This window comes from Lepidochelys kempii, chromosome 9 (assembly GCF_965140285.1).
Source record: "Lepidochelys kempii isolate rLepKem1 chromosome 9, rLepKem1.hap1, whole genome shotgun sequence".
Taxonomy (NCBI): Eukaryota; Metazoa; Chordata; order Testudines; family Cheloniidae; genus Lepidochelys; species Lepidochelys kempii.
In genome coordinates, this window is record NC_136388.1 from 102,764,911 (window position 1) to 102,789,296 (window position 24,386).

The 24,386-nt window shown below is 58.1% G+C and overlaps 1 protein-coding gene across 10 annotated transcripts in view; it reads left to right on the plus strand.

Moving 5' to 3' along the window:
• The window catches only part of NLGN3 (neuroligin 3), a 122,383-nt gene that overhangs the window by 84,772 nt on the left and 13,225 nt on the right, over positions 1-24,386 (plus strand). For 9 of the 10 annotated variants that reach the window (XR_012160653.2, XR_012160655.2, XR_012160654.2 and 6 more), the window contains 2 exons: positions 11,701-12,490; positions 18,518-20,011. Coding sequence is in view for 1 of the 10 variants with exons in the window: in XM_073358647.2 (XP_073214748.1) it covers positions 11,701-12,490; positions 18,518-19,358 (1,631 nt within the window). In the remaining 9 variants the exon portion in view is untranslated. Of the gene's footprint in view, positions 1-11,700; positions 12,491-18,517; positions 20,161-24,386 lie in introns of those variants that run through there. The other variant, XM_073358647.2, reaches the window with a different exon arrangement.

The window sequence follows — 24,386 nt, forward strand, 5'->3', positions numbered from 1 at the left end:
AGGCAGGAGAGACGGGAGTGTGTGCATGTACCCCTGAGAAATGGGGGGGGAGGTTGAGGCATAGGGGTGGGTGCAGGTACCTGGGGAGGGTTAGAGGTATATATGGGGGTGGGAGGGTGGTGATATGTGAGGTTCGGAAACGGGAGCGTGGGGGTACCAGTGTTTGGGCATGGATATGCGGGAGTGGGATATAGGGGAGCGTGCAGGTATCTGTGAAGGGGTAGGCATATGGTGGGGGAGGGGTACAGGCTGCACAGGGGTATCTGTGAGCTGGGATATGGTGGAAGTGCGCTATAGGGGTGCATGCAGGTATTTGTGTGGGAGCTGGGGTGGGTTACAGGGGTACATGCGTGTATCCGTGTGGAGAAGAGATCTGTTTGAGTGGGGTACAGGGGTGTTTGCAGGTATCTGTGGGGGGGCGGGGATATGGTGGGATGGGGTACAGGGGTGCGTGTATCTGGGTGAGGGCGGGGATATGGTGGGATCGGGTACAGGGGTGCATGTGGGTATCTGGGTGAGGGCGGGGATATGGTGGGATCGGGTACAGGGGTGCATGTGGGTATCTGGGTGAGGGCGGGGATATGGTGGGATCGGGTACAGGGGTGCGTGTATCTGGGTGAGGGCGGGGATATGGTGGGGTGGCTATCTGGGGCAGGGTCTTGTTTGAGTGGGGTACAGGGGGTGGGCATGTGCCAGTGACTCTCCGAGGTGCGTCGCTGGCTCTCCAGAGGGACTACGGTCCCACTTGTGCGGGTGCGGGAGCTGGTCCCTCCCTCAGCGTTGCCGTGTTCTGACGGGGGGATGAAGCTGCTGTGCTGCCCTCTTGGTTCCCTCTCCCATGCTGCCAGTGAGGGGCCCTGCGCGTTTGTTCATGCGGTGCTCGTTTGAGACTCGGAGATGTCTCCAAAGCTGTGCTCGCTTCCGCGGCAACGTCCTCCGGGCTGTTCTTCCCAGGCCGCCTATCACCCCAGCTTTAGCCTGAGTGAGTCCCAAACGGCAGGGTGCCAACACCTAGTGCCCTAGGGCTCGTGTAGCTCCTTCTGGGTGGGTGCTGAGATGTGCCTTGCTGGGCTCCATTGAGCCCTGCGGCAGAAGCAAGGGGGTGTGTGATGGGGGTGAAGGTGGATGAGAGGGCAGTGCCAGCCAGCTCTCGGGAGGGGCAGGAGCAGGCCTGCATACACGGTACAGGTGAAGGGTAGATTCTCAAAGAACTGGGTGCTGAGTTCCAGTCGCGGGTGCTCAGTGCCACCCAGCAGATTTGGCTCCCTAGGCATTGGGGTCCCACCCTGAGAATCTGCTGGTAGAGGAAGCTCAGCAGCTGCCTGCCTCTGATGGACCCTAGACAGATGGGTCCTTTAGAATAATGGACCATGGGATCAGTTTAGCATAAGGAAAGAAAGGATCAGAGAGACAGGGCACAAAGCCCCAGAGAGTGCAGGCCAGCCATCACATCTTGCCACAATATACCCTCTCCTCCCCCTGGGAGCGGTGCTTGCTCTTGCTCTACGCAGCCCCGGGGATCATCAGGAGGGATGTTCATGAGCACGCCGTGTGGGGATTCGGAGAGCCAGACTGGCCCCTAGAACCAGCGCTGCCAAAGGGTGGCCCTTTAGCACTGGATGTGCGGGAAGTTTGCCAGCCCAGCTGCAGCAAAGGCAGGAAAGCTTCTGGCTCACTCAGTCAGTTTCGTGATGCATTAGCGGGGTCAGATTCCTTCACACCGAGGAGATTCCACTTGGGTGCAGGGGGCCGTAGTGCCCAGCGGGGCTCTTGCTGATGGACATGCACTGTGCAGGCCCTAGGTAATCTCCGGATCAGAGGCCAGGGAGAGTGTCACTGGCCTCTGCAGCTGGGAGCCAGGCTTGTGTCTCCCGAGAGGTGTTTCCTTTTGTATCCTGGAGCAGGGTGAAAAGGAGGGACCAATCCCTATTCAGCCAAGTGCCCTGCCTACCCCGCTGCTCTCCAGTAGACCTTTCCAATCCCACCTCTATGCACACCAGATGTGCACATCCTTGCAGCCAGCACTCCAGGGCACGGGCAAGCCACCATGCTCCTCCCAGGGGTTAGCCCTCTGCAGTTTCCCCAGGGCTGGGTTTGGCCTAGTGTGACTCTGATGCATACAGTTGTCTTCTGGGCTCTGTCACCTGCTGCCTATGCAGCGGTGCCCCAGGGGCTCCTCCCCCGTCCCTGAGAGGCTTGCACCAAGACAGAGCTTGAGCCACTCTCTGAGCGTGTTACCAGACCCTGGGTACTGAATCTCCTTTGCCTTTCAGGCGCTGGCTGCGCACAGAACTGCTTGGGTCTGAGTTTTGTTTGTGGTGACAGACCTCTCTGAGGAGGGAGGGTCTGGCTGAGTAAGTGGGTTCCTACCCAGTGGGTGCAGGGGGACAAGAATGGATGTGGAGGGTGTTCAGTTGTGCAGCTCAGATGGGGTGGTGAAAGGCTACTGGCTCAGGCATCTTCCTTCATCATGTGTTGGCAGCTCTGTGAGCTCTTCGTGCACTCAGGGCAGGGGTCCCAGCCTCAGCCCAGGGCCTAGTGACCAGGCTTTGAAGCCCCCTGTTGAAAGGCCTCCATTTGGTTGGATATGGCTGTAGCCCTGGTGAAACGAGGCAGCTTCAGGCTCTGGTGGCTGGCTTCCCAAAGGATACGTATGATGGTGCTGTGGACTCTGCCCCTCCTACCCCCGCACCATTCTGCACAAGCTGGAGTGGAAGAGGTTATATCAGAACATGAACACCCTTTGCCCGTCCAGCCTGCATGCAATGTTGGTACTGTGGCTGAGCTGTGCCCTAGATCCAGCAGCTGCCTTGCTGTGTGTCTCACTCCCCTCCTTAGGTCACCCGGACGCAGGTGTGCCTAGGGCATGGGTGTCATGTTTGCTGGCCTCAGGTCCATTTTTGTTCAGGAAATTTGCAGGTCTACCAAGCGAAGTTCTCTGCAGACTTTCTCGAAGATCTGCTGCTGGAGCAGCCCTGCACTCCTGCTGTGAGCTTGTACAAAGGGGCCTGGGTTCAAAATGAGGTGAAGGCCAGAGCCTGCATGCTTCCTGCTGCCCTGGCACAGTCCCCACGTGGGACATGGCACCTCCCAGGGCACCTCCTGCTATGGGCTGTCATGTCTGGGAAGTGCTCCTCTTTGGGACGGGCCTTGGTTTCCTCTGATAACCTCTCGTCTCAAGAGGTGTGTGCTCTGCACCCCTCACTGTACAGGTGAGCGCTGCCTCCTGGTGTGTGTCCCTAGGGCTGGACCCAGCTTTCTCCCTCTGCTGGGCCAGTTCTTTCCCTGTGCAGCCATCCCCAAGAACGGACTCTACCCGGGCACGCACCTCTGGAAAGGCGATGACAGCCAGCTGCCTGGCTCTGTTCAGCCCTGCTCCACAAGGCTGCAGATGGACGTTATTTCTTATGGCACCTGAAGCATTTATGAGTGTCTGCACGAGGAAAGACGGCGGGGTTCGCGCCTTCACTCAGCACAGTGACTCCTAGCGTGGGCGAGGCAGCTGCAATGTCCCTGTGTGTGATCTGGTTGGGGAAAACCCTAGGCTGCCCCTGCTGGAGCTGCTACATGGAAAAGCCATGTCTTCCTCCTCTGGATGCCGGCAGGGAGTGTTTAAGCGGGGGTGGGGTTTGCATCCTGGGTGTACAAAGGCAGCAGGTGTGTTCATGTGTATTCCCAGAAGTGTGTGCATGCATGCAACTGTCTCTGCATGTGTACAACATCTGTGGAGGTGCAGGTTTGTGGAGAGGAGGGGTTCTCATCTAGGGGTACATGTACCCCTGGGGGTACACAGAGCTCTGCCAGGGGTGCATCAGCTCACCTAGGTATTTGCCTACTTGTACAACAGGTGACATAAAAAGCACTCGTGAAGTCAGTACAACCTAAAATTTCGTACAGACAATGACTTGTTTGTACTGCTCTATATACTGATACACTGAAAAATAAGTACAAGATTTATATCCCAATTGATGTATTCTATAATTATAGGGTAAAAATGAGAAATTCAACAATTTTCCAATAAGACTATGCTGTGACACTTTTGTATGTTTGTAAGCAAGTAGTTTTCACGTGAGGTGAAACTTGGGGTACGCAAGAAAAATCCAACTCCTGAAAGGGGCACAGCAGTCTGGGAAGGTTGAGAGCTACTGGTGTACAGAGTAGGCGGGTGCCTCCCTGCAGGAGACTGTGTGCATGCTATTGGACATACAGTCAGGTGTCAGTGTGTATATATTGGTGCAAATCTGCTTGTAGGAGCAGGTGTGTGTTCCTAGTGCATGTGCACACACGTGTAGGAGCAGGTGTGTAATGTGTGTGCAGGGTATGGATTTCCCTGGAGCTGGTGAATGTCAGTGGGAGGGGGAATGGCTTTCTCTGCACCTCAGGAGGGCGAGGAGCCGGTGGGCGTGAGTGGGCGTGTGCGCACACTCAGCAGCGTGCAGGCTGGCTCTCTCCGTCGCAGGAATGCTGCAGGGGCAGGCTGGTGACGGGCTGTGAGGGCGGGGTCGCGCTCTGTGCAGAGATCATTTTTGGCGGGGCAGATCCACTGCTGTAGCGCTTCGGGTTTTTTCCTAGCGAAACAGTTACACTTGCTTGGAATGCTGATGATCTGCTCATCTGCCCTGATGGTGCCCGGCCAGCTCCTCCCCGTTCATTCCCCTGGGCTTCCCAGAGCCTGCACATGCCCAGTGGGCCAGCACCCGCCGCAGTGCTGGAGGAGGGGAGTTGTTTACCTGGAGAAAGATGGCAGGGGGCTGCCTCGGTCACTGGCTGTGGGGCCCTGGACTGCAGCTGCCAGCTCTCTGCCCCGGACATGGCGTTCGGCCTGCATCTGCTCCTGTCCCTGCCACACGGCAATCCATCGGAGCAGCGGGCCGGCCAGCGGCCCAGGAGGGATGGAAACCTCAGCAGCAGCTGGGGTTACTGAAGGTCGCTTGCTTTGCTTGGTAATCAGAGTAAAATCCCAGCGTGGACGAGAGGAGAGAGCCCCGAAGGGGAAGTAACTGCCTGAGAGGCTGCAGAGCAGAGCCCCGCTCCGAGCCCTGCCTTTCCTCTCCCCCTGCAGGAGCCCCACCTGTGCCAGGAATCCTGGGCTCGGCTCTGAGGGGACAGTCTACACTGCAGTAAAAGACAGGCGGTCTGGCCACGGCTGGCCTGGGTCAGCTGACCCAGGGTCCTGGGGCTAAACATTGCAGTATAGATGTTTGGGCTCGCCTGCTGCAGCCTGGGTTCTGGGACATGTGGTCAGGCCATCCCCCACACAGGGGAGCCAAGGCAGCCACCCTGGGGCCGCGGTATGTGGGTGCAGAGCCCAGCGGTGTGTACGAGGATGCCCCAGGGAACCGTGCTGGCCCTGGAGCACTGGTGCTCCTGCTGCCATTGGTCTTTGTATGTGTGATCAGGGCCCTTGGGCTGGGCGCGGCACTAACAATAACCCTGCCCCAGAGACTCTGGGGCAAGACATGGCAGCAGGGTGGGGGGAGAGGAGGGGCCACGTGGGGCTGGGCTTCAAAGATCAGAGCTGGAAAGATCAGGTGGGTATAGGCTTCCTAGGTTTTACTTTAATAAGATAAGTGATCAAGAGCTGTTAATGAATCACTAATTAGTGCATCCTCTCCCAGCATTGTGAAAGGCAGAAAGGGACATGTGCTGTACCAGGCTGCCCTGGGGAAAGCACCCCCCAATGTAATACATTGAAATCAAAGTGGATTCCTTGCCAGGAAACAAACCACCAGCACTGTCTTTACCCAGCAGACACTCATTAACAAGCAGGAGGGTAATTGCTGCTGCATAGATTTTAAAACCGCTCCCAACCCCGTCTGGCAGCCAGAACCTTAAAGCTGCCGCAAACAAGAGTGGCTGAGAAAATAGACGGCAGCCATGCAGGCAGAGGAGTAAAACACCCTGTCCTCTGCACCATACACATCAGGCAGGGACCCGAGAGTCCCCCTGGAACAGCCCCCACAGGCTGGGAGCCCCACCCCATCCCCCCAGCACCAAGATAAAGAGCCTGCATCACCCACACGAGGGTTACACCTCCTGGAAACAACAGCCTGAGAGTTCAGAACTAGGGTCTGTCTATACTACAGGGGCAAAATCACGGTACTGCAAGCGTGCTGCTGTAGCGCTGAAGTGTAGATGCTTCCTACAGCGCCAGAGGGGGGTTTCTGTCAGTGTAGGTAACCCACCTCTGGGTGATGGAAAAAACCTTCCGTCAACCTCGCCGCATCTCCACAGGGGCACTAGGTCGCCCTAACCCACAGCACTCAGCGTGACATTATCACAGCTCGGAGCAGCAGAGCTAGGTTGGCATCATTTTTAAAGTGCAGCCCAAGCCCTAGTGTTTTGAGGGCAGCAGCTCGCCAGGGCCTGGCCAATGCACGACAGCTCCCAAGATGGATATGGCATGGGGAGGGGCTAGCAGGCACTGCCCACATACTTCTGGGGTGGTTTCATTTTGTCTTCAATAATGTAAATTCTCCTGTCCTACCGCTCCCTGTGCTCCACCCCCTCTCCAGCCCCAGCCCCTGACACCCTCCTGCCAAGGAAAGACAGTTACTGCTGAGATGTATCAGAGTAACAGCTGTGTTAGTCTGTATTCGCAAAAAGAAAAGGAGTACTTGTGGCACCTTAGAGACTAACCAATTTATTTGAGCATGAGCTTTCGTGAGCTACAGCTCACTTCATCAGATGCATATCGTGGAAACTGCAGCAGACTTTATATATACACAGAGAATATGAAACAATACCTCCTCCCACCCCACTGTCCTGCTGGAAATAGCTTATCTAAAGTGATCATCAGGTGGGCCATTTCCAGCCCAAATCCAGGTTTTCTCACCCTCCACCCCCCCACACAAATTCACTCTCCTGCTGGTGATAGCCCATCCAAAGTGACAACTCTTTACACAATGTGCATGACAATCAAGTTGGGCTATTTCCTGCACAAATCCAGGTTCTCACATCCCCCCCACCCCCATACACACACAAACTCACTCTCCTGCTGGTAATAGCTCATCCAAACTGACCACTCTTCAAGTTTAAATCCAAGTTAAACCAGAACATCAGGGGGTGGGGGGGTAGGAAAAAACAAGAGGAAACAGGCTACCCTGCATAATGACTTAGCCACTCCAAGTCTCTATTTAAGCCTAAATTAATAGTATCCAATTTGCAAATGAATTCCAATTCAGCAGTTTCTCGCTGGAGTCTGGATTTGAAGTTTTTTTGTTTTAAGATAGCGACCTTCATGTCTGTGATTGCGTGACCAGAGAGATTGAAGTGTTCTCCGACTGGTTTATGAATGTTATAATTCTTGACATCTGATTTGTGTCCATTTATTCTTTTACGTAGAGACTGTCCAGTTTGACCAATGTACATGGCAGAGGGGCATTGCTGGCACATGATGGCATATATCACATTGGTGGATGTGCAGGTGAACGAGCCTCTGATAGTGTGGCTGATGTTATTAGGCCCTGTGATGGTGTCCCCTGAATAGATATGTGGGCACAATTGGCAACGGGCTTTGTTGCAAGGATAAGTTCCTGGGTTAGTGGTTCTGTTGTGTGGTATGTGGTTGTTGGTGAGTATTTGCTTCAGGTTGCGGGGCTGTCTGTAGGCAAGGACTGGCCCTCCACATACAATCCCTTGGGGGCCTCGAGCTGGCTTTACAAGGGGAAGCTCCGTGGACCTCTAAGCTATAAAGAAACCATGAGTTTGAGCCAGCCCTCCAGAGAAGTACAGCTGAAAACATTCAACAGCACAAGCCCACTGCTTCCGCTTTATGGGAGTGAACAGCCAGTAACGCTGACTGGCACAGTCCCCTGGCAACCCATGAACCAACCTCCTGTGTGCCCAGGGCCTCCAGCACCAACAGCCGCTGAGCAGAACCAGGCTGGTTCCCCTGCAAAGAAACCCTCTGTGTGCCCAAGGGCTCCAGTGCTGATAGCCACTGAGCACCGGGGTGGTTCCCCTGCCCACTGATGTATAGAAAACAATATTCAACTTCTGGCACCAAGTCATCTGAAGCAGTAAATGCTCCCTGCCCTGCAAAGCACGAGAGGGTCAGAAGCTCAACCAAGTCAACCCCAGTGCCCACATGTGCCGTTGCTCCCCAAACACCAATACATGTTTTTGTCATGCAAAACTAATCCCAGAAGTGGCAGTTCTGGTCCCCCTGCCCAGAGCAATTGCGTGCCTAGGCCCCTCCTAACTCTGCGTGTGGACCCTGAAAGCCAGCTGGTCACTAACCAGATGGGGCACGGTGTACCCCTGCAGATGCCACACGTGGGGGAAAGCCCAGCCCTATTCCATTGGGATGTGGTTAAGAGTCCTGGCAAGCAGTCCCTTGCTCTGAGGCTCTGGACACCCTCGTCTCCACTTATTCAGACTTTTCTTTCTGTAATTTAAAAAACCCAAAGAAATTCCAAGAAAACCTGTTGCTGTTTGCCACCGTGAAGCTCCCGCCATCGGCAGTGTCTGCTGAGCTGGGCACTAGCCCAGGCTGCCCTGCTGAGTGAGTTCTCACCGCCCAGGCTCTTGGGACCTGTTGAGATCTGCTCCCACAATGTAAACTGCTGCGTGCCAGAATGCTGCATGTGCTTGTGAGCCTTGGGGAGGATGGCAAAATACTGTGGGCGGCATGCTGTCTGAGTTCCCATTCAGCAAACGGTAGGCCACAGGGACTGTGGTTCATTCATGTGGCTGAGGGTGGGGAGGGGCATGGTGCGTAGGGGAGGGAAGCCGGCTCTGGTCTCAGACCGGCCTCTGTTGGCCCAAAGGACATTTTGACTATTTTCCTTGTAAATTTGCTCTCCCTGTGTAGGGGCTGCAGCCCACCTGTGACTGCAGCACTTGCCGGTGTAACTGCACTAACATGGCTAAACAGAGCAGTGAGGGTGCAGGAGCTACAGACCCTGGCATTGCGTCTTCACTCTTATTGTTACCTCTGCTGCAATGGCAGCTGGGATTGCCGCGTAGCCCCCCGGGGCTGGAGCCTGCCCCCTCTCAGTGCAGGGGGAGGCACAGCAGGAACGGAGGAATTGGTAGCATTCCGTATACGGCAGCTCAGTATCCTGGGCGCGGGGTTGCCCCTGGGCACTGGCTGTAGAGTGGAGCTTTTCAAACCAGGAGGGAGCACGTCAGAAAACACATTTACACATTAAAATCCTCAGCGTTTGCAAGGAAAGTGTTTCCACAGCCAGGAGGGAGTTGCAGCAACAGGTGAATCTCTGCCCAGGCAAGAACGCAGGAAGGCAAGAGAGAACCTAGTCGGGCTAAAAGGCAAACCAGGAATCCAGCCCAGACGGGGTCAAGAGGTAGGAGCGTAAACGAGGGCAGAGGAATGGTGGACATTAGAAGGCTAAGGGCTTGTCTGCACACACAGATGCCTACGCTGCACGTGTCCAGTGTAAGCAGTACAGCCTTGTCCTGGGATAGCTGTTCCTGGATGGGCAGGGGATGAGCTGCCTGTGGCATGTTCGCTACCTGGCTAACTGAGCCACCCTTGGGAGCGTGCTGGTAGAAGTATGTTGTTAAAAAGTTACTTCCCCCCCACCATTATACTGGCACAAAAATCTGTGTGTACAGGGTTGTGAAGCACAAATAGAAAGAAAAACAAATCTCTTTTCTGAGCGCATACAATCAGGAGCCTGCAAGAGACTCTGGGGCTGCTGGAGCAGCAAAGAACAAGGTGAAGATTGGGGGTGGCATGGGTAAGGATGGTCACAGTGCCTTTACACATACCCATGCTCCTGGATGGGCATCGTGGACCTGGTACCCTCCAGCATCCAGCCTCAGCCAGAGCTCAGACTGGCTGGGGCTGGGAAGCAGCTTCCTCCAACACTAGCTATAGAAGGGCTTCTGCGCTGGAGCTAGGGAACAAGTGTCAAGGGATCACAGCCCCTTGCCCCCTTCCCTTTGTGCCGAATGGAGGGCGTGCTGGCTAAGTCCTAGCTAGGTGGGGGCAGGCCTGCTATGGAAAAGGCCAAGACTAGCAGCCGCCGGTAGTGTCAGAGTCTGGCACCTGGGCAAGCGGGGCCCCTGGGCCAATCCCAGGTGGGAATCCCGGTCTCCAAAGGGTCCCCTGTAGTCCAAGCAGCCCTGCTCCCTCCTGCTGCTCCCAGTAGGACCCCTGGCCGGGGAGCTGAGCTGGACAGTTCCCTGGTGCCACACAGAAGGTATGCTGGCCCAGGGAGGTTAATGGTAGTTGGTAGGACAGGTGTCAGGAAGCTGCCATGTCACCTTAGTCCTGTCGCCATTGCGCTGCTGGCAGGTGCCATGACAGAGTTGGGTTGGCAGCATAGGGGACACAGCAAGATCCCCGTTGGGCCAGGTCCCAGAGGGGCTGAGCTCTCAGCTCCCCCAGGGCTCTCGTGGCCTGAGCAGGCAGAGGAGCAGAGAGCCCCAGGGTGTGCACTCCAAGACCCGTCTCCTCCCATCTCAGCCCCCGCAGGCTCCATTTCCTGGGAGCCCTTTGTATTCTGAGCACAAGTTCCATTGATGTGGAGCTGGAGTTTGGCCATGCATTCCACTGCCTTTGTGGCCCTGCTTTCCAGGGCAAGAGTCCACTCCCTCCTGTGTTCCCTCCAGCAGAAAGGCCTCCTTTGTGTCCTGCGAGGCCTGCATTGGCAGCCAGCTGGGCCCAGCTGGGCAGGAAGTATGTCGTGGGGGACGGGGGGAGAGTGATGGTACCCAGAGGGAGCAGCTGAATGGGACATGCAGGGTTAAGCTGCCCTAGCACAGGCTTAGCTCTGCCAGCTACCAACACTGTGAAGGGTCATGCCAGGGCAGAGCAGCTGGAGGGATTCTCTGGTGCCATTCACGAGCTCTATTCAAGACAGGTGGGCGGGAGGCTGCTGGACAGCAGCAGGGCAGGAGCATCACCCCCTTCCAGGGCATAGCAGCTCTGTTTTCTGCTCTGCCTGTAGGCCCCGTGGGGCCAGGCCCCAGCTGTGTAGCACTGAGCAGGCTGCTGCTGCAGGCCGCAGGCATGGTCCCACTGTACCTTGCATGCCTGCAGCTCTGTACTCCTGCTGCTTTGAAGGGAAGTGCTACAAACGCAGGCGGAGACAGTGAGACGTGTGTCTGTGCCCAGCCCCCCAGGGAGCTCTGCCCCCTGCTGCAGCTTGTCTGGCTGTGCTAAGCGGAATTGGTGAGGTGCACGTTTCCCCTCTGCAGCGAGTTACTCTCTTAGCTGCTTGTATAAACTCAGCCTGTTGCAGAGGAGACACTGACTGTGTTTTACAGCACCTAGCGCAGTGGGCCTGGGACCAAAATCACTGGCAGCGCTGTAATTGTCTCAGGCACGGGGGGCGGACAGACCAAACCCATGACTTAGACTTTTGAGAAGTTCCTGTGATTGTTGGGGCCTGGGGGACGCTGCATTAGATGTAGCCCTGAGGCAAGCTGCCCATGGGGCTCTGCATTAGAGAGCCTTTAGGTGCCCATCAGTCAGACTCACATCTCACTCTTGCCGCACCAAGAGAAGGAGAGCAGGAAGAGGCCTGCAGGCAATGTCCCATGCCCCCCAGGGTCCAGTCCTGCATCATCAAGGGCCTCTCCTGAAGCTATGGCCCCTGCTTCTATCCCCCCATGTGAGATGATTGTGTGTTTGGGGGCTCCTACACAGAGGAGCTGGTTAGCCCCTTCTGTGCTGTGCCTAGAGTGCCCCTGCCATGAGCTGCCATTCATGCTCCTCTTTGCCTGCAGGTCTCTTCCAAAGAGCCATCATCCAGAGCGGCTCTGCCCTCTCCAGCTGGGCAGTCAACTACCAGCCTGTGAAGTATACCAGCCTGCTGGCCGACAAGGTGGGCTGCAACGTGCTGGACACTGTGGACATGGTGGATTGTCTGCGACAGAAGAGTGCCAAGGAGCTGGTGGAGCAAGATATCCAGCCAGCCCGCTACCACGTGGCCTTCGGGCCCGTCATCGATGGAGATGTCATCCCGGATGACCCTGAGATCCTGATGGAGCAGGGCGAGTTCCTGAACTATGACATCATGCTGGGGGTGAACCAGGGTGAGGGGCTGAAGTTTGTGGAGGGCGTGGTGGATCCTGAGGATGGTGTCTCAGGCAGTGACTTTGACTACTCTGTCTCCAACTTTGTGGATAACCTGTATGGCTACCCAGAGGGGAAGGACACTTTGCGGGAGACCATCAAGTTCATGTACACAGACTGGGCAGACAGGGACAACCCTGAGACACGCCGCAAAACCCTGGTGGCCCTGTTCACTGACCACCAGTGGGTGGAGCCGTCAGTGGTGACGGCTGACCTGCATGCCCGCTACGGGTCCCCAACCTACTTCTACGCCTTCTACCATCACTGCCAGAGCCTCATGAAGCCCGCATGGTCTGACGCGGCCCATGGAGATGAGGTGCCTTATGTCTTCGGGATCCCCATGATTGGCCCCACTGACCTCTTCCCTTGCAACTTCTCCAAAAATGACGTCATGCTCAGTGCCGTGGTGATGACGTACTGGACCAACTTCGCCAAGACTGGGTGAGGGATGCTGAGCCCTCCCTGGGCCTGTGTGTGTCTGTCCACCTCCCTGTGTATGTCTGCACACGTGCGTGTGTGCACGCCCTCCCCAGATGTGTGTATGTGCATGCTTCCTGTGAGTGGAGGGGGTGTGTGTGCGTGCGCCCTGTCCCTGGGTGTGTGTCCACAGGCACTCCCGTGTGTGCGCGTGCGCCCTGTCCCTGGGTGTGTGTCCACAGGCACTCCCGTGTGTGCGCGTGCGCCCTGTCCCTGGGTGTGTGTCCACAGGCACTCCCGTGTGTGCGCGTGCGCCCTGTCCCTGGGTGTGTGTCCACAGGCACTCCCGTGTGTGCGCGTGCGCCCTGTCCCTGGGTGTGTGTCCACAGGCACTCCCGTGTGTGCGCGTGCGCCCTGTCCCTGGGTGTGTGTCCACAGGCACTCCCGTGTGTGCGCGTGCGCCCTGTCCCTGGGTGTGTGTCCACAGGCACTCCCGTGTGTGTGCGTGCGCCCTGTCCCTGGGTGTGTGTCCACAGGCACTCCCGTGTGTGTGCGTGCGCCCTGTCCCTGGGTGTGTGTCCACAGGCACTCCCGAGTGTGTGCGTGCGCTCTGTCCCTGGGTATGTCCACAGGCACACCCGTGTGTGTGCGTGAGCCCTGTCCCTGGGTGTGTGTCCACAGGCACACCCGTGTGTGTGCGTGAGCCCTGTCCCTGGGTGTGTGTCCACAGGCACTCCCGTGTGTGCGCGTGCGCTCTGTTCCTGGGTGTGTCCACAGGCACTCCCGTGTGTGTGCTTGCTCCCTTTCCCTGGGTGTGTGTCCACAGGTAGTCCCATGTGTGTGCGTGCGCCCTGTCCCTGGGTGTGTGTCCACAGGCACTCCCGTGTGTGTGCGTGCGCTCTGTCCCTGGGTGTGTCCACAGGCACACCCGTGTGTGTGCGTGCGCCCTGTCCCTGGGTGTGTGTCCACAGGCACTCCCGTGTGTGTGCGTGCGCCCTGTCCCTGGGTGTGTGTCCACAGGCACTCCCGTGTGTGTGCGTGCGCCCTGTCCCTGGGTGTGTGTCCACAGGCACTCCCGTGTGTGTGCGTGCGCCCTGTCCCTGGGTGTGTGTCCACAGGCACTCCCGTGTGTGTGCGTGCGCCCTGTCCCTGGGTGTTTCCACAGGCACTCCCGTGTGTGTGCGTGCGCCCTGTCCCTGGGTGTGTTTCCACAGGCACTCCCGTGTGTGTGCGTGCGCCCTGTCCCTGGGTGTGTCCACAGGCACTCCCGTGTGTGTGCGTGTGCCCTGTCCCTGGGTGTGTGTCCACAGGCACTCCCGTGTGTGTGCGTGCGCCCTGTCCCTGGGTGTGTGTCCACAGGCACTCCCGTGTGTGTGCGTGTGCCCTGTCCCTGGGTGTGTGTCCACAGGCACTCCCGTGTGTGTGCGTGCGCCCTGTCCCTGGGTGTGTGTCCACAGGCACTCCCGTGTGTGTGCGTGCGCCCTGTCCCTGGGTGTGTGTCCACAGGCACTCCCGTGTGTGTGCGTGCGCCCTGTCCCTGGGTGTGTCCACAGGCACTCCCGTGTGTGTGCGTGTGCCCTGTCCCTGGGTGTGTGTCCACAGGCACTCCCGTGTGTGTGCGTGTGCCCTGTCCCTGGGTGTGTCCACAGGCACTCCCGTGTGTGTGCGTGCGCCCGTCCCTGGGTGTGTCCACAGGCACACCCGTGTGTGTGCGTGAGCCCTGTCCCTGGGTGTGTGTCCACAGGCACTCCCGTGTGTGCGCGTGCGCTCTGTTCCTGGGTGTGTCCACAGGCACTCCCGTGTGTGTGCTTGCTCCCTTTCCCTGGGTGTGTGTCCACAGGTACTCCCGTGTGTGTGCGTGCGCCCTGTCCCTGGGTGTGTGTCCACAGGCACTCCCGTGTGTGTGCGTGTGCTCTGTCCCTGGGTGTGTCCACAGGCACACCCGTGTGTGTGCGTGAGCCCTGTCCCTGGGTGTGTGTCCACAGGCACTCCCGTGTGTGTACGTGAGCCCTGTCCCTGGGTGTGTGTCCACAGGCACTCCCGTGTGTGTGCGTGCACCCTGTCCCTGGGTGTGTGTCCACAGGCACTCCCGTGTGTGTGCGTGCGCCCTGTCCCTGGGTGTGTGTCCAAAGGCACTCCCGTGTGTGTGCGTGCGCCCTGTCCCTGGGTGTGTGTCCACAGGCACTCCCGTGTGTGTGCGTGAGCCCTGTCCCTGGGTGTGTGTCCACAGGCACTCCCGTGTGTGTGCGTGCGCCCTGTCCCTGGGTGTGTGTCCACAGGCACTCCCGTGTGTGTGCGTGCGCCCTGTCCCTGGGTGTGTGTCCAAAGGCACTCCCGTGTGTGTGCGTGCGCCCTGTCCCTGGGTGTGTGTCCACAGGCACTCCCGTGTGTGTGCGTGCGCCCTGTCCCTGGGTGTGTGTCCACAGGCACTCCCGTGTGTGTGCGTGCGCCCTGTCCCTGGGTGTTTCCACAGGCACTCCCGTGTGTGTGCGTGCGCCCTGTCCCTGGGTGTGTGTCCACAGGCACTCCCGTGTGTGTGCGTGCGCCCTGTCCCTGGGTGTGTGTCCACAGGCACTCCCGTGTGTGTGCGTGCGCCCTGTCCCTGGGTGTGTGTCCACAGGCACTCCCGTGTGTGTGCGTGCGCCCTGTCCCTGGGTGTGTGTCCACAGGCACTCCCGTGTGTGTGCGTGCGCCCTGTCCCTGGGTGTGTGTCCACAGGCACTCCCGTGTGTGTGCGTGCGCCCTGTCCCTGGGTGTGTGTCCACAGGCACTCCCGTGTGTGTGCGTGCGCCCTGTCCCTGGGTGTGTGTCCACAGGCACTCCCGTGTGTGTGCGTGCGCCCTGTCCCTGGGTGTGTGTCCACAGGCACTCCCGTGTGTGTGCGTGTGCCCTGTCCCTGGGTGTGTCCACAGGCACTCCCGTGTGTGTGCGTGCGCCCGTCCCTGGGTGTGTCCACAGGCACTCCCGTGTGTGTGCGTGCGCCCGTCCCTGGGTGTGTCCACAGGCACTCCCGTGTGTGTGCGTGCGCCCTGTCCCTGGGTGTGTCCACAGGCACTCCCGTGTGTGTGCGTGTGCCCTGTCCCTGGGTGTGTGTCCACAGGCACTCCCGTGTGTGTGCGTGTGCCCTGTCCCTGGGTGTGTCCACAGGCACTCCCGTGTGTGTGCATGCGCCCTGTCCCTGGGTGTGTCCACAGGCACTCCCGTGTGTGCGCGTGCGCCCTGTCCCTGGGTGTGTCCACAGGCACTCCCGTGTGTGTGCGTGCGTGAGCCTCACTCAGCTTTTGTGTTAGTGTGGCAGGAGAGTGTGTCTGCAGATCTTCCCTCTGTGTGTGCGTGTGTTTGCACACTCACACTCTGGGGTGCAACCCAGACTAATAAGTGTTGTGTCACCATCAGCCCCATAACCTGGGGGGGTCTCAACACGCTTTGCTGTTACAGCTCCCTCTCACAACCAGCCACCAGCGTGCAGGGCACACCCAGAGTGTTTGTGTGTGTAACGATGCTGGTTCTGGCAGGACCCAACTGAGAGTGTCAATGCAGGACAAATTGCTTAAAATAGGACAGTTACAGCCCAAGGCTGGGGTTTTTCCACCTCTAAGGCAAACCAAACCAGCCAGACAGAGAGAACTTTGGTTTTACCCTACTGGCGAACCACAAGTCACACAAGCAATTCCCTTAGACGCTCCAGTTTCCCAGTAGCCCCACCAGTGCCCCTCGTTATGGGCACAAATGGTGATGAAAACGAACACCCCAGTAAAAGAAAAAAGGTTCCCTCCATCCCAAAGGACCAAGCCCCAGACCCAGGTCAATATACAAATCAGCTCTTACCCACCAATCACGCTGTTGCCCATCCTTTAGACTCTAAAATCTAAAGGTTTATTCATAAAAGGAAGGAAATATAGATGAGAGCTAGAATTGGTTCAATGGAATCAGTGACATCCAGTAATGGCCAGCTTCTTGGTTCAGGCTTGCAGCAGTGATGGAATAAACGGCAGGTTCAAATCCAGTCTCTGGAGAACATCCCCAGCTGGGATGGGTCATTCAGTCCTTTGTTCAAAGCTTCAGTGTAGCCAAGTCCCTCCAGAGGTCGGAAGCAGGATTGAAGACCAGCTGGAGGAGCTGCAGCAGCTTTGTATAGTCTCTTGCCATGTGGTCTCTGCTTTCTGTGTCCCAAGGACAAGCTGCCCATCCCATGGCCTGGAAACACCTCAGAGTTCTGTCCCTAGGCAGGTCCCTGCACACCTGGCTGAGTCCCCAGGCGTGTCTGCCTTCTCTCAATGGGTCACTTGTGTCGCTGATGGTCCTTAATGGGCCACCCAGCAGGCTAGGCAGAGCTGACACCAACTTGTCTGGGGTGTCACCCAGAAGCACAGCAGAAATTTCAACTACAGACAGTACAGAGCCAATACTTATATCTTTAAATACAACAATGATACATGCATACGGATAGCATAATCCTAACCAGCAAACTATAACCTTGTCTTAGACACCTTATTTGACCCCCTTTATACAAGATTTTGTGCCACTACAGACCTTGGTTGCAACAATCATCTGTACGGTCTGTACAGTCCCAGATTATGTCAATAACGTCACAGTGGGTAGCTGGAGCCCTGGTCTAGCAGCACTCATCCCCCAGCCACACTCAGCCACAGCCTTGGTTGCTACCTGTAGGGTGACCCTGACACACGGCCAGTCCTGAATTTTCTCCCAAAACGTGTCTTCTGCACCGTCCAGTTCTTTCCCGGGCAACTCAGATATTAGAGGTCCATTGCCCCTGTAAGGGGTCAGTGCACAACAGTTTGCTACTTTAATTGGCATTCAGTGTCAACACAGCACTGGATTAGGTCTGCTTAAAAACACAAACCTATTTATTTAACTACAGAGAGCTAGATTTTAAGAAAGAATACAGGTGTAAGGCAGTAACATGAGAAATGGTTACGAGAGAAATAAAGCTAAAACACTTTCCAGTAACTAAGGCTTAATGAGCTAGACATGGCCAAAGAATGGCCAGGTAACTGGTGATGGCCAATCAACTTTGATGACACCTGGCAACAGTGTCTTTGAGAAACAGGCTTACCCCCTCCCCAGACTTGTCTGGTAAACACATTTCAGTCGTAATTTCATCTTATGTTCCTGACTTTACGTAGAATGTGGCTGCACATGTCACCATTGTATTATTGACCAGTGAGTTACTAGTTTTCAAATGATACCTCATAAGGCATATTTTGTACGAAGATTATTACAGTGATGTGTAGGGTGTGAATGCAGGGGTGCATTCGGTCACACACTTCCCTGTGTGTGTGTGTGTGTTTATGCATGCCCTCCCTCCCTGTGTGTGCACACCCTCTCTCTGGGGCATGCGGGGCCCTACCGTATTCTGGGGCCAGGAGTCAGGCATTAGGGTGAGGATCCTGCCCTGACAGGAACTCCTCAGGGGGGCGGGCATCACTGCGGAGCCTTCTGCACAGGCAGAGCCTTGGAGGGGTGACATTTCTTGAGGCACTGCGAGGATGCTGGGAAATCCCACGAGCAGAGACATGGGTGCCATTCGGAGGGGGTTGCTACACTGCACGGGGTTAGCGTAGCCCACTCAGCTCTGACTGGAGCAGCCTGGTGCTCAGCTGGGTCAGGCACCTACTTGCCATTCTGGAGGGCTGAATCCAACGGAGATTTCACAAGAGCCGGGATGGGGGTGGGTTTAGCTTAAGCCCACGTTACACATTCACCCCTTTCACTGTCTGCGCAGGAGTCCCCTACTACAGTCAGGTGTCCAGCTATGGCAATGAGGGGAAGCATGAGAACCGAGGTCAGAATCAAGGAGCGTTGGCGGAGCTGGGCCAGCAGGGGCTGTGGGTCAGGATTGATGAACACCAGCAAGGGCCGTTCTGCGCTGTCCGGGGCTCTAGGGCATTGGTAGGGTCTCTTCCAATGGGCAAACCAAGCCCGGGCTGGGCCCCGTCTGAGTGTGGCTCTCCCACAGAGCTCTGTGCAGCGCCCTGTCTCTACGTGCTTCTCCAGTGCCACATGGACGGTTTCTGTTGTGTTTCCCAGGGACCCCAACAAGCCTGTCCCCCAGGACACCAAGTTCATTCACACCAAGGCCAACCGTTTTGAGGAAGTGGCGTGGTCCAAGTACAACCCTCGCGACCAGCTGTACCTGCACATTGGCCTGAAGCCGAGAGTGCGAGACCACTACCGAGCCACCAAGGTGGCCTTCTGGAAGCACCTGGTGCCCCACCTGTACAACCTACACGACATGTTCCACTACACCTCGACCACCACCAAAGTGCCACCACCAGACGCCACGCAGAACTCACACATCACCCGCCGGCCCAACGGCAAAATCTGGACTACCAAGCGTCCAGCCATCTCCCCAGCTTACAACAGCGAGAACCCCAGGGAGAAGTGGAGCCCGGAGCAGGAGGCTGGGACACTGCTGATCGAGAACCCCCGGGACTACTCCACCGAGCTGAGCGTCACCATCGCTGTGGGCGCCTCCCTGCTCTTCCTCAACGTGCTGGCCTTCGCCGCACTCTACTACCGCAAGGACAAGCGCCGGCAGGACACACACCGCCAGCCCAGCCCCCAGCGCAGCGCCCCCAACGACATTGGCCACACGCCTGAGGAGGAGATCCCCTCCCTGCAGATGAACCAGGCCCATCACGAATGCGAGTCAGGGCAGGCGCACGACGCCCTGCGGCTCACCTCCCTGCCCGACTACACGCTGACCCTCCGCCGCTCCCCAGACGACATCCCTCTGATGACCCCCAACACCATCACCATGATCCCCAACTCCCTGGTGGGCCTGCAGACCCTGCACCCCTACAACACCTTTGCAGCAGGGTTCAACAGTACGGGGCTCCCGCACTCACACTCCACCACCAGGGTATAGCTCCAGGGGCTGTGCCCACCCATGCCCGCACACACCCACGCACACCGGGGACACAGGCTGGGGCTGCGGGAGCTGACGGATGCAGACTGGGCAGCACACACAGATGGACCCACCTGGCGGGGCAGGGCGGAGCAGAGCCCCAGGGCCGGCAGGACCCCTGGTGCGAGACAGATGGGCTGCTCGCCCCTCCAGCTCGCTCTTTATTTTGTTGTTCTTATTTTGTAAAGTGCTTTGACTCTCCATGTGCAGAGAGGGCTGACGCCAGGGCAGCAGAGCCCAGCCAGAGTGGTGCAGGAGAACGGACAGCAGAGCAGGTGCAGAGAGCATCACGCAGCCCTGCATGCTGCATCCCACTGGAAACCCCCATGCAGGACAGTGAGAAGGACCCGCCTGGGGAGGAGGTGATGGCACACCTGCCCCCTGGCCTGTACATGGCACTAGAGGACTCTGCACCCCTGGGGAGGTGGTGCCTCCCGGAGCCCTCTTCCCTACTGCCCAAGTACATTGGGGACTGGCTAGGAGCTGTCCTTGGCATTCTCTTTCCATTGGACCTGTGGGGTTGATTGAAATTTGCCATTCAAAGTGCCATGGAAAAGGCTCCAGCACTCTATCAAATTGTGGTGTGAAGCAGCTGCCTTGGACCACTGGCACTGGTGGGTGGGCTCAGTGCCCGGGTTGTTGCTGGGTGGGTGGACTCAGTGTCCAGTCCGGCGCTGGGCAGGGGGGTTCGGTGCCTGGTCCAGCCCCGGGCAGGCGGGGGTTCAGTGCCTGGTCTGGCACTGGGCGGAGGAGCTCGGTGCCCGGTCTGACGCTGGGGGGTGGGGGTGAGGGCTTGGTGCTTGGTCTGGCACTGGGGGGGGCGAGGGCTCAGTGCCCAGTCTGGCAGGCCAACCCTAGGTGTGGGGGTCAGCACCTCTGCTCCTCTTGCTGCAGAGAATCTCTTTTGTGTCGGTCGTGTCTCTTTGCAGAGATGTTTTTAAGCAGATCTTTAGTTCTTTACACACTAACAGAGTCGCTGCGTTTTGTCCTTTGTAAAGATTTTAAACCAGGTGTTCTTGATATAAAGTAAAAAAGCCAGTTAGAATCTCAGCGTGTGCCACGCTGCTCCCATCAGCCAGGCCCCCGCTCGCTGCCTTCCCAAGAGAGACCATCTGTGCCATGCCACCAAACCAGCAGCCTGGGCCGGCAGGGCACGTACCCGCGGGACTGCCATGCAGCCCTCTTTTCTATTTTTGATATTTCCCCTCCCCAGTTGTTCATGTCTGTGTACTTCAGCCAAATAACTTGTGTGCTATGGCCCAAGTCAGTGATCGTCGTTCTGCGCTGCCAACAGCCATTGCCACCCGTCACACGCCTCGTCCCCACCGCACCGCCCGGCCTAGGACCCCTACCCCTTCACTGATACCTTGCTACACCGCCACCTCACTGCTAAATCCTGTTAATGCCCAATCATCCGCTGGCTACCCCACCGCCCAGCTCCACCGGCTCCTCCTCTGCCAACTCCCCCGCCCCATCCCCTGCCGGCCCCCTCCCCGCCATCCTCTGCCAACTCCCCCGTCCTCTGCCGGCCCCGCCCCCGGCCCCTGTCTGCCAGCTCCCCCACCTCCTGCCAGCCCCCTCCCACCCCATCCTCTGCCAGCTTCCCCTCCCCACCATCCTCTGCTGGCTCCCCCCCACCCCATCCTCTGCCAGCTCCCCCACATCCCTGCCCCCGTCCTCTGCCAGCCCTGCCCCAGTCCTCTACGGCTCCCCCCCCAACACCAGTCTTCTGCCAGCTCCCCTCCCCGCAATCCTCTGCAACTCTTGATGTTTTTCACCACTGCCATTGCCATATCTTACTGCCCTCCGCCAGTCCCATTGCTGCTCCCATCCTTCGCCAGCCCTGTTGCCTGCCACGTTCTGCCTCTGTCCCTGCCTTGTGCCTCTGGCTCCACTCTGCACCTGTGGGAGCTGCTGTTGGTCAGTGCAGGGACACGGGATCAGCCAGCTGCACAGGAGAGCCCTGGCTCACCCAGCCTGGTGTGGAGAGGACTCAGGTCGTGCCGGGGGAGGGGGCCACCTACTTGGGTAGTGCAGTGAATGGTGTGGGGGGGGTCACACAGTATGTGGGGCTCAGGGTAAGTTTTATTGACATCTCAGCTCAGTCCTTGCTAGACACTTCTCTACCTCCCAGAAAGACCTCAATGTTCTAGCAGTCACCATTCAGGAGTGGCCAGGTCTGTGGGGCAGGATGGAGGGGCACTGTCAGGGCTGTGGGGGAGCCCAGGGCTGGGCTAGCAGGCACATGTAGCACAGCTGGGTAAAGTTGGGGTGATATGAGTTTCTTCCATTCTCAGCACTGGAGGACTCTGCATGGGGCAGCCCCGGGGGAGCAGCCCTCGAGCCCAAACACAGCTATCGCCCTGGAGGGGGAGAGACCCATGGCTGCGTTGAACCCGGGCTGTTGGACACAAGCTGCCCTTGGCCATTCCCTCCATGCACGGGAGCAGTGAACTGTACACCATGGCTGTGCCCGAGGATGCGCCCTAGGGTGCCAAGGGGAGGGGGGCCCTGGCAGAGGCACCCTGAGGCAGCGCCTGCCCACATGCGAGCTGATGCGGCATGGCTCCAGGCATCAGTGTCCGGACACAAGCGGGCTCGGGGGGTGCAGGGGTTGGGCCCCAGCCAGTGAGAGGCCAGGGGCTAACCCACTCTCCCAGCAGCTCTGCAGAGCAGGCTCAGCCTAAGGATGGGGGGCTGCAGATTCTGCGCCAATGGCTAGGCCGCTCCTGCCTCCCCCTGCATGGCTGCTGGCTGACATGGGCACGCTTCGCTCGCTCCACAGGACCAAGCCAGAGCTGCGGCCATGCGCCTCCCTTCCCCTGGATCTGCCCCCCACCCTCCCGCCACCCTTGGGCTCTGCTCTCTGCCCCTCCCCCACAGGGCCTGACTCCCACCCCAGGGCTCTGCCACCTGATCCCGCCCCCCCAGGGCCTGAGTCCTCTCCTCCCCACAGGGCTCTGTGACCTATTTCCTCCCGCCCCATCCCAATTGGGTCAAAGGAGACCAGAGCCAGGCCAGGCCCATTGTGAGATGGTCGGCCAAGTGTGCATTCCCCATTTCATGCCATTGAGGGCAATGTAGGGGATATCTCCCCAAAAACGGGCAGAGCAGGGCCTTGGGGCAGGGAGGGCATGTGGGGGCAGAGCAGGACACTAGGGGAGAACAGGCGATGCAGAGTCTCGGGTAGGAGGGGAGCTGTGCTGAGTGCAGAATGTATTTATACCATCACCTGCGCAGAGTAACAAACTCCAAATAAAACAAATGCTATTTTGAATAGTGTGGCATCCTGTGAGCTGTGTGGGAGGCCAGGGGAGGAGTCTCAAAGGCCAGCTGGCGGCGGGGGAGGAGGAGGCCACCAGAGTCTAGCGGGGGACAAGGCAAGATTCCCAAAGCCAGGCCAGGGACTGGGCAACCACAGCCCAGCATGGGGGTTCATTGGCATTTACCGGCCCCAGCTACACAGGCCTTGTGCCTGGTTTGCCACCAGGGGCCTGGGGGCAGCCCTCAGACAGCGCCATTGGCAGCAGATGCTGGCTTTGCATGGGGGGGCTAAGAAGGGGAGTGGGGGGGTCTGCATGGGGCGGGAGGGGAGCTCCTGAGCCATGGGGTGGCAGCTGGCTGCAGGCTGGGGCAGGGGGGTCCAGTGTCTTACACCTTGTACACTCCCCAGCCTACTCCCGCGCACCGCTGCAGCTGCTCCAGCCCCTCCAGGTCCCTTCTTGCTGCCCCAGCCTGGGTGGACCCATCCAGCAACATGCCGCAATATTCCCACTCCTCCCCCGTTCCACCACCCTGGCATCTGCCCCCCACCGCTTCCAGCAATCACAGGTGCTGGGCAAGTAGGCCTCAGGCAATTGGCCACTGGCAGCTCAGAGAAGGTGGACGGCTCGGGCAGGGTGGGTCCCTAGCCTTGGCTACACCCCAGTAGTCAGGGTCAGACCAGGCTTTGCCCAACAGGGGCAGTGTCTGTCTATGGCACTGTGCTGGCAGTTCCCAGGTGACTCCCCTACTCTGCTGAGCCCAGCCCCTGTACCCTTCAGGGCAGGGCAACCCCCTCCACCATACAGCCGGGGCCTGAGCCCGAGAGGCCCAAGGGCACCCTGGGAGTCTTAGCTCAAGGCTAGTGCCCAGCCCACTGGCCCATCCATCCTCTGACAGCCCAGCTCCAAAGCCTTGCAGCGCAGCAGCCCCTAGGGCCACTGGGCAGGGCCCCACTGGTGGTGCCCCAGGCAGTGCTGAAGCTGCTAAGTGGCTTTCCCCTCTGTGCTGGGGCTCCCTGCTCACGGAGCAGCCAGGGCCAGCTGCTCTGGGGAGTCCTCTGTAAGGATGCTGGCTTGGGTGGGACCCAACTGAAAGGACCAATTCAGGACAAATTGCTTCAAGCAGGGCAGTTACAGCCCAAGGCTGGGGTTCCTTTGCACACCAAGGCAAACCAAACCAGCCAGACAGAGAGGACTTTGGTTTTACCCCACTGGCTAACCACAAGTCACACAAGCAATTCCCTTAGACGCTCCAGTTTCCCAGTAGCCCCACCAGTGCCCCTCGTTATGGGCACAAATGGTGATGAAAACAAACACCCCAGTAAAAGAAAAAAGGTTCCCTCCATCCCAAAGGACCAAGCCCCAGACCCAGGTCAATATACAAATCAGCTCTTACCCACAAAACACGCTGTTGCCCATCCTTTAGTCTCTAAAATCTAAAGGTTTATTCATAAAAGGAAGGAAATATAGATGAGAGCTAGAATTGGTTCAATGGAATCAGTGACATCCAGTAATGGCCAGCTTCTTGGTTCAGGCTTGCAGCAGTGATGGAATAAATGGCAGGTTCAAATCCAGTCTCTGGAGAACATCCCCAGCTGGGAGGGGTTCTCAGACCTTCGTTCAGCACTGCAGCGTGTAGCAAAGTTCTGCCAGAGGCAAGAAGCAGGAGTGAAGACAAAAATGGAGGAGCTGCAGCAGCCTTTTATATTCTTTCTTTTGTGGGTGG